At 45.0% G+C, this 12,151-nt stretch overlaps 1 protein-coding gene across 1 annotated transcript in view; it reads right to left on the bottom strand.

Annotated features, from left to right (window-relative positions):
- Nucleotides 1–12,151, bottom strand: part of OSBP (oxysterol binding protein) — a 35,376-nt gene that overhangs the window by 7,867 nt on the left and 15,358 nt on the right. Inside the window, exons 6-9 of the mRNA XM_047775649.1 lie at nt 11,798–11,852; nt 11,473–11,604; nt 4,271–4,516; nt 3,874–3,994 (exon numbers count right to left, since the gene is read on the bottom strand). Coding sequence (XP_047631605.1) covers nt 3,874–3,994; nt 4,271–4,516; nt 11,473–11,604; nt 11,798–11,852 — 554 coding nt within the window. The remainder of the gene's footprint in view (nt 1–3,873; nt 3,995–4,270; nt 4,517–11,472; nt 11,605–11,797; nt 11,853–12,151) is intronic.

The following is a 12,151-nucleotide window of genomic DNA, read 5'->3' as shown; positions in this document are numbered from 1 at the left end:
ATCTGTGGTTCTTCGTAAACTCCCACTCACAGGCCTTATCTTTATTTGATCTGACTCCGTACCCACTCACCTCAAACAGCCTTTTCCCTGGAGCGATTATTACAATCAGTGGCAATTATTTGACACAATGGCTACATGAAGTGGTGATACTAGCTGGAGCAGCTGAGGAAGTAATGGCCCCAAATTCTTCAAATTTGATGAAAAACACTAATCTACACATCCAAGAAGTTCAACGAATGCCAATAGGATACACTCAAAGAGCACCACACTGAAACCATCATAATCAAACTAGAAAGACAAAGACAAAGGGAGAATCCTGAAGGCAGGAAGAGAGCAGGGATACATCACATATATAAGTGACCTTCTGAGACCACGGAAGCCAGAGGGCAGTGGGATGACATGTTCAAGGTGCTGCAAGAGAAAGACTGCCAAACCAAGAATTCTATATCCAGCAAAATTATCCTTCATAGACAAAGGAGAACTTAAGACATTCCCAGAAAAACACAAAGGACTCATAGCTAGCAGATCTGCTCTTCAAGGAATACCAAAGGAAGTCCTTCAGGCTGAAATGAACGGACACTTAAATCTACATTAAAAAATAAAGAAACAGAGTTCCCACTGTGGTGCAGTGGAAACGAATCCACCTAGGAACCATGAGGTTATAGGTTCGATCCCTGGCCTTGCTCAGTGGGTTAAGGATCTGGCGCTGCCGTAAGCTGTGGTGTAGGTCGCAGACACAGGTCGAATCTGGCGTTGCTGTGGCTCTGGCGTAGGCTGGTGGCTACAGCTCCAATTAGAACCCTAGCCTGGGAACCGCTATATGCCGTGGGAAGTGGCCCTAGAAAAGGCAAAAAGACAAAAAATAAATAAATAAAACAAACAAACAAACAAAAAAAAAACAAAGATGTGGCTCGGATCTGGTATTGCTACAGCTGTGGTGTAGGCCAGCAGCTGTAGCTCCAATTGGACCCCTAGCCCGGGAACCTCCTAATGCTGTGGGTGCAGCTCTAAAAAGCAAAAACAAAACAAAAGAAAGAAACTAGTAAATGTAACTGCAAATGAAACTATATAAAAGACGGCATAAATGTATTTTTTGTTTGCAACTTTTTTCGCCTACATGATTTAAAAGGCAAATACATAAAGCAACAGTTATAAAACAAAGTTGGTGGAATTATAATGTATAGAAATACATTTTGTATGAAAACAAGAGCACAAAGAAGGGAAAAGGTAATGGATCCATATAAGTGCAAATGTTTTGTATATTGTTGAAATTAAGTTGGTATTAATCTGAACTAGATTATTTAGAAGTTGAGGTGTTAATTGTAAAACCCAGGGTAACCACCACAAAAAAATATCTTTAAAAAATACAGTAAAAGAAATAACAAGGGAATTAAAATGGTAAACTAGAAAAATATCTATTTAACACAAAAGAAGGAACCAATGGAGGAACAGAGGAACAAAAAAGTTGCAAGATGTACAGAAACAAAATACCAAAATGGCAGATATAAATCTTACATTATCAGTAATTATAATAAATATAAATGAGTTAATTGCTCTGGTCAAAAGGGAGAAATTGGAAAAATGAATAAAATACACAAGGAGGATTTTTTGACGAAAAGTGCTACTCAAGGGCAAATTCAAGGTCCAGGGAGCCCAGTAGTGTCACTGACACAGAGATCAAAAGGCTGCCACCACCTGAAAAAACCATCTATCTGCCTATTCACTCACAACCCATTCACTCACAACCCTGTCCATATATCTTTCTTCAATGACGTCTACTGCCCTAACAATCTACCCTCTGAAAGTTGAGTGCTGCTGAAAATGCGAAAATTTAATTACCTGATTCTCCTTCCAAGTCACAGATGGGAAAATATTAAATACAGCCATCCCCAGGGCTAATGTCTCGAAATCCCACTCTTTATACTTCTGTATTCAGTTTCCTGCCACTATGTGAATTCTCTCTTCAATCTTCCTACAAGCGCTGGGATCTTTGTAGCATTTCCTGAGCACCTTAGAATACTGCCTGGTACATGGTAAATACTCAGTATCTCACAGATGGGGTGACTTAAGACAATACCTCCTGACAACTCAAATCCTTAAATGACCAACCACAGGAATGAAATTCTATCAAAGATTTTTTTTTAAATTTTTTTAATTTATTTATTTTTTTTGGCTTTTTGCTATTTCTTGGGCCGCTCCCGCGGCATATGGAGATTCCCAGGCCAGGGGTCTAATCGGAGCTGTAGCCACCGGCCTACGCCAGAGCCACAGCAACGCAGGATCCGAGCCGCGTCTGCGACCTACACCACAGCTCACGGCAACGCCGGATCATTAACTCACTGAGCAAGGGCAGGGACCGAACCCGCAACCTCATGGTTCCTAGTCGGATTCGTTAACCACTGCGCCACGATGGGAACTCCCTATCAAAGATTTTTTTTATTTAACTCTAAAAAACTAGATCCACCACTTATATCATGCTCTTGTAGTTATTTGTCCTCCAAGAATTCTAGATTAGTCAAATTACAGAGAAAATGTACAGCACATCATTGGTAATTTAGGTTTATTGCTATTTTTTAAACATATACAACTCTCTTTAGAATTAAACACATATAATCCATCCCTTTAGTGATCCTCAGCGGGGGCGGGGGCGGGGGGGCTCTGAAACTCTTCTCCACAGAGGAAAGGTATGCTGCAATACACCCACTGACACCCGGGTTCTGCAGATTAGGTGTGAACATCTCAGCTGTTTACTACTCTTAACCTAACACATATCTGAAATTATTAGCTTCAAAGACAATTAAGCAATCGGAACCTTTTTGAAGGTTCCCAATCACTATCAAGACCAAAATCACTTAGTCTCCTTTTCACCTAAGGGCCTTTTGCATATTAACCATGGAGCAATAGAGTTAACACTGCAGTTTCTTGTCTTAATATATCACAAATATCCCTGGATTTTCTTCTGGCTAATTTCTAGTCTATACCTCTACATTCTGCGTGTCTGAGAGAACCTTTTATTAAAGCGGAAGACTACACTGCAATAACACAGCACTGCAGCTCTGCCTCGTGAAGGAGGAGGAGCAGGGAATGGAAAGCATGGGAAGCTCAGGGAGGTGCTGTCAGCTCTGTCTCTAGGGAGCTACTTAGTTTCTTTCTACCTGCTTTGTGTTTCTTTCTCTGCAGGCTGGCATTCACTCTTTGGCACACACATGGCCAAATGTGGCTGCTCTAGTTCAGAAGAGCATCGAGACCCTCTGCTGTGCCTTTTGAAGAATCTCATTTTCCCTGAAGTATAGACACTCCAACATTGCATATTAAGATTCCTATTCCCAGGCCTGATCTTTTTGATCTTGGGGCAAAATTAACCTGTAATCCAATAAGATCTTTTAAAATAAGGTTTCATCTTACCTACAGTTCAGCCGTTACATAAATGATACCTAACTCCTTCCGTGGAGGAGGAGAGAGGGGAGAAAGGAGAGGAGAAGGGGGAGGAGCTACCTAAGAAACCTAACCTTGCATCACAAGAACTCTGCTCCATAGGGAGAAGCTGATTGCTACGGTAATGGGGAAACCACACCACCTAAAAGAATTTTAAAATACATGCTAAAATACATATTCTACAACATACTCAAAGATGCATTAAATATAGTGAAGAAGACAAACTTATGACTGGATGGGTCCTTAAAGAGTCTCAAGCCACCTCCACTCCCCCAGTAGCTGAGAAGTTATATGACTTGCACAAAGCTGGCTCAGAAGGTCCAGTGCCCAAACTAGACCTGCACGCAGGCTCCTGACCCTTGAACCAGTGACTCCCCTATCCTGCCAGAAAAGTGTTCTTTCCTGGAGCACAAATTAATATAAAGATGGTGGCCTTACCGAGGGGCATAATGGAGAGGTATTTGCCTCGAAACTTGCTGGTGATTTTGATTTCCTGGCGCAATGTCCAGCCATTTTTGGACTCAGCATGGTGTGCGGCCGCAGGGGGATGATGACTCACCTTGAAGAGATCAGTGGTTTGAGTTAAAAGAAAGGAGAAGGAAAAGATATTGCCTATTAACTGGTGATCAACACCCCAAATCCACACTTGACAATTTTACACCCATGGCAGTGGGTGAATACCAGGGCCTCCAAGGTTGAAGGCCTGAGGAAAAAGGAGGCAGTCTGGGATGACAGGGACTGGAATATCTGCAAATCTAACACCCAGCGAGATCAAGCCCCCCAGATCACCCCTTCTTCAAACAGGAAAAGTGTCACAGTTCAGAGCCTCCTTTACCTGCTCACAGAGGGATCGGTACCCATTCTCCTCTAATCGGTCCAGCTCGAAGGTCTCCCCAAGGAGTGGGTTGAATGGCTTGCTGGTACGGAAGACAGTGGTGGAGTAGGAGGACACGGTGAAAGCTGCAACATAACAGAGCTGTTCTAGAGAGTTCTCACACTTTGCAGCACGGTCTAACAGCTCATGGTATTCCAGGTCTTCAGTAAGGCGCTGAAGCATGGATAAGGGCTCATTAAAGTTCACCTGTCAGGAAAAGAGCAGATATCAAAACTTTGCCCACACATCCATTAGGAGACAATTTCTTTCTTTCTTTCGTTTTTTTTTTCTTCTTTTGCAGGTGGAGACACATATCAAGATGTCAAGATGATAAAGCAAATCACTGGGAAAAGAAGAGGCCTTTGCTCGGTAGAGCAACCCTGAGATCTAACCCCAAAGCAGCCCATTCTCCTTGGTCAACTGTCTGTGTCAGTGAGTGGTGGGAATCACCACCATTTTCATTTCCTTCACTAACTGTAAACTCTCTGCGATGGGAACCGTGCCTCTCCTGCTCCTCACTGCATATCCATGCCTATCATGCCTGCATATCATGCCTGGCCCATGGGAGACTGTCATCAAAAAGCTATTGAATGAGAGCATCAAAGAAGATATGTACTTTAATAAGAGTTCCCGTCGTGGCGCAGTGGTTAATGAATCTGACTAGGAACCATGAGGTTGCGGGTTCGAGCCCTGCCCTTGCTCAGTGGGTTAAGAATCTGGCGCTGCTGTAAGCTGTGGTATGGGTCGCAGACTCGGCTTGGATCCCACGTTGCTGTGGCTCTGGTGTAGGCCGGTGGCTACAGCTCTGATTAGACCCCTAGCCTGGAAACCTTCATATGCCACGGGAGCGGCTCAAGAAAAGGCAAAAAGACAAAAAAAAAAAAGTACTTTAGCACAAGTATACCCAGAGAGAAAGTGAGGCACCTGACATTCTTGAGGGTGGAAAGAAAAGGTAGTAAATTCTAAGTGCAGGCGTGTCCTGACTGGCAGGAGAAACAGTACAAAAGTCAGCTTGCACTGGTGCAGCAGATGGCGGCCTGGAGTCTCGATTCAGTTCTACATCAGACCAGGGTTCTGCTTTCTCCTCTGAGCCTGGACAGTTGTGTTTCTGGACTAGAGTGCTCAGCCTGGGGGCTGAGAGAGAGCCAGGAGTGTGTCCATCATTCAAGGCTTTTTTTTTTTTTCTTTTTAGGGCCACACCTGAGGCATATGGAAGTTCCCGCTGGTCTACACTACAGCTTGCAGCAAGGACAGATCCTTAACCCATGAATGAGCCCATGGATTGAACCTGCATCCTCATGGACACTAGTCGGGTTCTTAAACTGCTGAGCCACAACAGGAACCCTATACCTTCCAAGTTTTAGAGCCAACTTAGGGCACTGAGCCACAGGATAAAGCAAGTGTGTATCTGTAGGCCACTGTCAGGGAGCTGTCCATTCATTCCACAAATATTTATTGAGCCCTTACCTGTGCCAGGTCCTATACAAACCGGTGGGTATAGAGAAATGAACAAAAGAGACATTGTCCCCCCACCCCCTCCAAAGAGTTAGCTTCTAAGTTGACTGAGTGGAATTTACGATGACTTTACCACTTAGAAAATTACTATAAAAAGAGGTTAGGTTCCCAGGCTAGTCCATAAAGCTTATGTAACCAGCACTACAGCTAAACAAGCCTGAATATCACTAGCCTGAGTTCTGAGTCCAGAGAACAGAGGGAGGAAGAAAAAACTTCTACTGCGTTGAGCTGAGCTAAAGCAACATTTCAGTTAATAAAACCGACAAAAACAGCACTTTTCTTTCCTGAAGCCCAAGCTCTTTTTCTTTCTTTTTTTGCCTTGTTGTCCCACTTCCTACCCGCCAATTTCTGAGTCACACACTATCCTAATATTTACTGTCCTCCCAATTGTGAAATATCTTGTAATTTCCACTATAACAAACTTTGGAAACAAAGCACAAAGGAAAACTACTGGAAAAACCATCACCCAAGCAGAACTATTATTAATAGTTTCTTATTTATCGCTATGCATGTGTACATTTTATTTTATTTTATCTTTTAGGGCCACACCCATGGCATATGGAGGTTCCCAGGCTAGGGGTCAAATCGGAACTATAGCCACCGGCCTATGCCAGAGCCACAGCAATGCCACATTCAAGACATAACTGCGAACTATACCACAGCTCACGGCAACGCTGGATCCTTAACCCACTGAGCGAGTCCAAGGATCGAACCTGCAACCTCATGGTTCCTAGTTGGATTTGTTAACCAGTGAGCCACGATGAGAATTCCCATTTATACATTTAAAAAAATAAATAATATACTAGAGCCTGTTTTTCCTCTGAGAAATACAGCAAGCATTTCTCTGAAAATTTCTCAATGGGGAAGTAAGATCTATCCTGCCTCAACTAAAAGAGTATGTCATTTCCCAAAACCATCTTCTCGACACTGAGAGAAAAGCAGTATGATAGGAAAAAATGCACAGAGGGGAAACAGAAATAACTCAAGTCCTCGAGGGTCTTTTCTGAAGAGGGTACTTATTAACTACGCCAGAACTGCAGGCACCATGCAGTAACATTTCCATATATTTTGAGAAAAATGGGCCAGTTGGTGGCCATGGGACAGATCAGCACTGCCCGGGCCTAGAATCGCTACATCCTTATACCATCTCCGTTTATCTCACACACACAGCCCTACTCCCCCTCCCCCCCGCAACAACTTTCAGGAACCACGGTTTCTCTGAAAGTGCTAAGCTTTTCATATTGGCCATTTTACCACTCAGTGACCCAACAGGGAAACAAATAAATCTGAGAATTTAAAGTGGAAGGAAGCAGGGAATTAGTTTTACAGCTGATGGAGAGCTGGGCAGCCAAAAAAGACAACCTAGAGATTAGCAGCAGCAGGAAGCTGTAACCATCGGCAGGTGGGCGGCACAGAGAGAAGCAGCACAGAGACCAGAGGCATGAGGCAGCAGCTAAGACCTCAGGGGGGCCTGTCCAGTGGAAACTAGAGCCACACAGCTGCTGCCAGAGCACTGCCCCAGAGAATGAAGTCAGGGCGGGGAGCACCCTCGGGTTTTTCCCTTCCTCCCTGCTCCAATCTCCTACTGGTACCCTGCCGTGGTGGAACCCGGCCAGAGCCCAACAGACATGGAAGCCTGAGAAACACAGCCTGGAGGGATCAGCTTTCTGTGACACACACAGAGCAGGGAAAGGGCAAGGACTAGATCCGCAGGCAAACAGGTACAGGACTGCACATTCCTTGTCACAATGTCAACAAGGAACTAATGGTTAAGAAAGACAGGGAGGCCCCCTAGACTCAGAAGCTATCTCTGAGCAGGAACTGCATTTCTGAGGCTGCAGTGACATGCCTTCCAGCCTAGCCTCCCATCGCTTCCTTCAGGGCACTAGGCAAGTGGGGCTGCCTTTTAGGTCCTCAGTGAACCAGTTCTTTTATGTGTCTTCAGGGTGCTTACTCACGGCCTTTGCTTGTCTGGAGGCCAGTATCTTTCTAACAAAAATCCAATGCGCTTACAGAGGAATCTATTTGTTTTCCAAGACCCAGTTAATTAATTACTTTAACATGTGCTGAAGGATATGTATGTGCCAGGCACTGGCTAAGCATCAAGGATATAAAGACCAATACCACAGTCTCTGCCCGAGAGGAACCCAGTCTACACAGAGGCAGAAACCACTGACTGGTCCATAAGCCCCAAGAGGCCGGAAGAATGCTATCTGTATTTCTGCAGGCCATGCACCTGACTGGGGCTGAGCCTGCAGCCACCTTCACTCTCCACTCCTCCCTTCTATCGGTAGTAGAATCCCTGATTTTTATTTAAGCCCTGCCACCAAAAAAGAAAAAGTCCTTATTTCCAGCTCCTTGTCCACCTAGCTAAGGCCACATAAGTTCTGGCCAAAGAGACTAAAGGGAAAATATTTATGCAATTTCTAGGAAGCACCCTTAAAAGGCAGGGCATGCCCTTCTCCTCTTGCCTTTTTCCTGCTGCTGGAATGAGACCCTAATGGCCTGAGCTGGAGCAGCCACTTAGCCCCTAGGAACTGAGGCCACAGAGTAAGACAAAAGGACAGAAAGGAGCCTGGTCCCAACACTGCAGAGTATGGTACCAGCCCCAACCACCTACTTCTGGATTTTAACATGATAATGAGTTAAGCTAATATTTGTTTAAGGCAGGAGTTGGTCAGCTTTTTCTGTGAAAGGCGAGATAGTAAATGTTTAGGCTTAGAGGGCCATATGGCCTCTGTCATATCTACTCAGCATTACTGCTGTAGGATGAAAGCAGCCACAGACAATCAGTGTATGAATGAGCATTTACCATGTTCCAATAAAACTTCATGGACCTTAACATCTCAAGTATATATAATTTTCACATCACAAAATACTATCCTCCTGATTTTTTTCCAACCATTTAAAAATATCAAGCGGGGAGTTCTTTAACCACTGTGCCCATCGTGGCACAGTGGTTAAAGAATCTGACTAGGAACCATGAGGTTGCAGGTTCGATCCCTGGCCTTGCTCAGTGGGTTAACGATCCGGCGTTGCCGTGAGCTGTGGTGTAGGTTGTAGACGTGGCTCGGATTCCACGTTGCTGTGGCTCTGGTGTAGGCCAGCGGCTACAGCTCCGACTGGATCCCTAGACTGGGAACCTCCATATGCCACGGGAGCAGCTCAAGAAATGGCAAAAAGACAAAAAAAAAAAATTTTTTTAATTAAAAAATAAAGCCTATTCTTAGCTTGCAGGCTGTAAAGACAGCTGCTAGATTTGGCCCCAAGGCCAGTTTGCTGACCCTTGGTCTAAACCAATATATTTTATTTGCTTCTTTAGACTGAATTTAGGAGTTCCCATTGTGGCTCAGCAGAAACGAATCTGACTAGCATCCATGAGGACGTGGGTTCGATCCCTGCCCTCACTCAGTGGGTTAGGGATCCAGCATTGCCATGAGCTGTGGTATAGGGTCACAGATGAGGCTTGGATCTGGCATTGCTGTGACTTTGGCATAGGCCAGCGGCTACAGCTCCAATTCGACCCCTAGCCTGGGAACTTCCCTATGCCACAGGTGCGGCCCTGAAAGAATAAAAAATAAAAACAAACTGAATCTATATCTAACTGACACACTGATACAACCCCAAACAGAAAGTCAGTCAGTAAACGCTTGTGGAGTGAGCGAGTAAGTGAAACCACTGCCTAGAAATAAACAGTGGAACTTGTTGGAACCCAGGGGAAAGACAGCTCACCCTGAACGCATGCACAGGGGAAGGTTTGCTGAAAGAGAGGACACTATAGCTGAATCCTAAAGAAAAAGGTGTCAGCCAGAGCAAAAGTAAAGTGACAAGTGTGGATTGGGAGCTGATGAAGGTTTGGGCAGAAAGAGCAGGGTGTGCAAATGCCCTGAGAGGAAAAAACCAAGATGTGGGTGAGCATCTGAAGGTAACTCCCCAGGACTAGACAGCTGATGTGTATGGGCGGAGCCTCGGCCTCGGGAGGAAGTATGAAGCTCACTAAGGAATCTGGACTAAGTTCGAAGCAGTAAGAATTTTAAGCACAGGATTTTTTTTTTTTTTTTGTCTTTTTGCCAGAATTTTCTAGGGCTGCTCGTGCGGCATATGAAGGTTCCCAGGCTAGGGGTCAAAACGGAGCTGAAGCTGCCAGCCTACGCCAGAGCCACAGCAACACAGGATCCGAGCCACATCTGCGACCTACACCACAGTTCACGGCAACACCGAATCCTTAACCCACTGAGCAAGGCCAGGGATCAAACCCACAACCTGATGGTTCCTAGTCAGATTCGTTAACCACTGAGCCACGACGGGAACTCCAAGAACAGGATTTTAAGCTAAGGAATGACATAACTACATTTGCAATTTTTAAAAAATCACTTTTTTAAAACAGTGTGGACAAAAGCAAAAACTAAGAAAATAAAATAAAAATAAATAAAACAGTGTGGACAGACTGGGGAAGGGCATGATGGGAGGCAGGGGGGTCAGCCCAAAGCCATCTTCACATGGCGACAGTCCACATCTGCCTGGTTGGAACGAACTGGTTTTGTTTCCATGCTCCCCAAATGTTTGTATGTATGGTACTTCCCATCACACTATTATAGAAAGGAATATTTTCTTCTTCTCTTTTTTTTTTTTGCTTTTTGGGGCCGTACTTGCCCCATATATATGGAGGCTCCCAGGCTAGGGGTCGAGAATCTAAGCTACAGCTGCTGGGCTACACCACAGCTACAGCAACTTGGTATCCGAGCTGCGTCTGCAACCTACACCACAGCTCACGGCAAGGCTGGATCCTTAACCCACTGAGTGAGGCAAGGGACCCAACCCGAGTCCTTATGGATACTAGTTGGATTTGTTACCACCGAACCACGATGGGAACTCCCAGAAAGGAATATTTTCTACCTGTTTTCAGGCCTATCTCTTGAACTATATGCTTCTTGAAAACAGAAACAAGGCTCTATTTATCTTTGCACATCCCCAGCACATCTAGCATAGGAATTTGCTCATAAACAACTATTACTGAACATATGCATCTGATTCTAGGCAATCTGGAAACGTATCAGATCCACAGGCAAAATTAAAGCAGCTAGTTTTGGGGAGTTCATGTTGTAGCTCAGCAGGTTATGAACCCAACTAGCATCCATGAGGATGAGGGTTTGATCCATGGCCTCGTTCAGTGGGCTAAGGATCCGGTGTTGCCGTGAGCTGTGTTGCAGGTCACAGACTCCGCTCGAAACTGATGTTGCTGAGGCTGTGGCGTAGGCTGGCAGCGGTAGCTCCAATTCAGCTGTTAGCCTGGGAGCTTCTTTATGCCACGGGTATGGCCCTAAAAGGCAAGGGGGAAAAAAAAAAAAAAGCAACTAGTTTTGTTTTTCCGTTTTGCCCACCCGGGGGAATGCAGAAGTTCCTGAGCCAGGGATCAAACTTGCAACACAGTAGTAACGCAAGCCATAGCAGTGACAATGCCAAGTCCTTAACCATTAGGCCACCAGGGAACTCCAAAGCAGATATTTTTAAGGGGCAGTTTACGACGGCAAGGGTAACAAGAGCCATGCCGCAAACTGCCATGCGAATGGGTGTGGCTGTCCGGCAGCACTCTTCTGACTGGGGCCTGAGGCCCTCTGGGCAGCAGCCCAGGTGTGCAGGACCCTCACCGGCATGGGGATCTTTGAGAGTTCTTTCCCGATGCAGTTCTTCATGATGCTCCATAAATTGAGGCTATAGTTTGGCTTGTACGGTATCCTCGTTCTCTTCTCCTTCTTGGTCTCTTCCAGCTGATGCTTGTACTAAGCACAAAAACAAAGCCATTCAATCACCCACAAAGAACAGAAAACCCAGTATTTATATTCCCTTCCCCCATGCGAAGGCAAAAAAAAAAAAAAAAATCAGTATTTTCTGTTTCCTTTAGTACTTTACAGGCAAATCCTTGCGAATTTCACCCAAGAGCCTCAGTCTTGGTAACTTCCAAGCAAGAGTTACCTGTTCATCAAGGCTGATGTCACTGCTGGCTCCACTGATGTTGCTGCCAGTGCGCCTACACGAACGGGAAACATGTATGAGAATTAGAACCAAGAGCAGAACCAGAGTTTGGTCCTTGCCATGTCTTTGCAAAGCAGAATTCTAAGGACACTGCACAGACTTATTAATGAGTGATCAAATGATGACACCCAGGAAAGAATATGTATGAATAAACATCTCTGGAGAACTTGTCCATGTAAAAAAGCTGACAGCCTCCCACTGACTTAAGGAAAATAGTCCAGATCTTAGTGAACAATTATGATACTCCCACTGAAACATTTCTAACCTTTTCACGTTCATTTGGGGGTGGGGTGG

Source organism: Phacochoerus africanus, chromosome 4 (genome assembly GCF_016906955.1).
Source record: "Phacochoerus africanus isolate WHEZ1 chromosome 4, ROS_Pafr_v1, whole genome shotgun sequence".
NCBI classification, from domain to species: Eukaryota; Metazoa; Chordata; class Mammalia; order Artiodactyla; family Suidae; genus Phacochoerus; species Phacochoerus africanus.
This window is presented reverse-complemented; position numbering and strand designations above follow the sequence as displayed.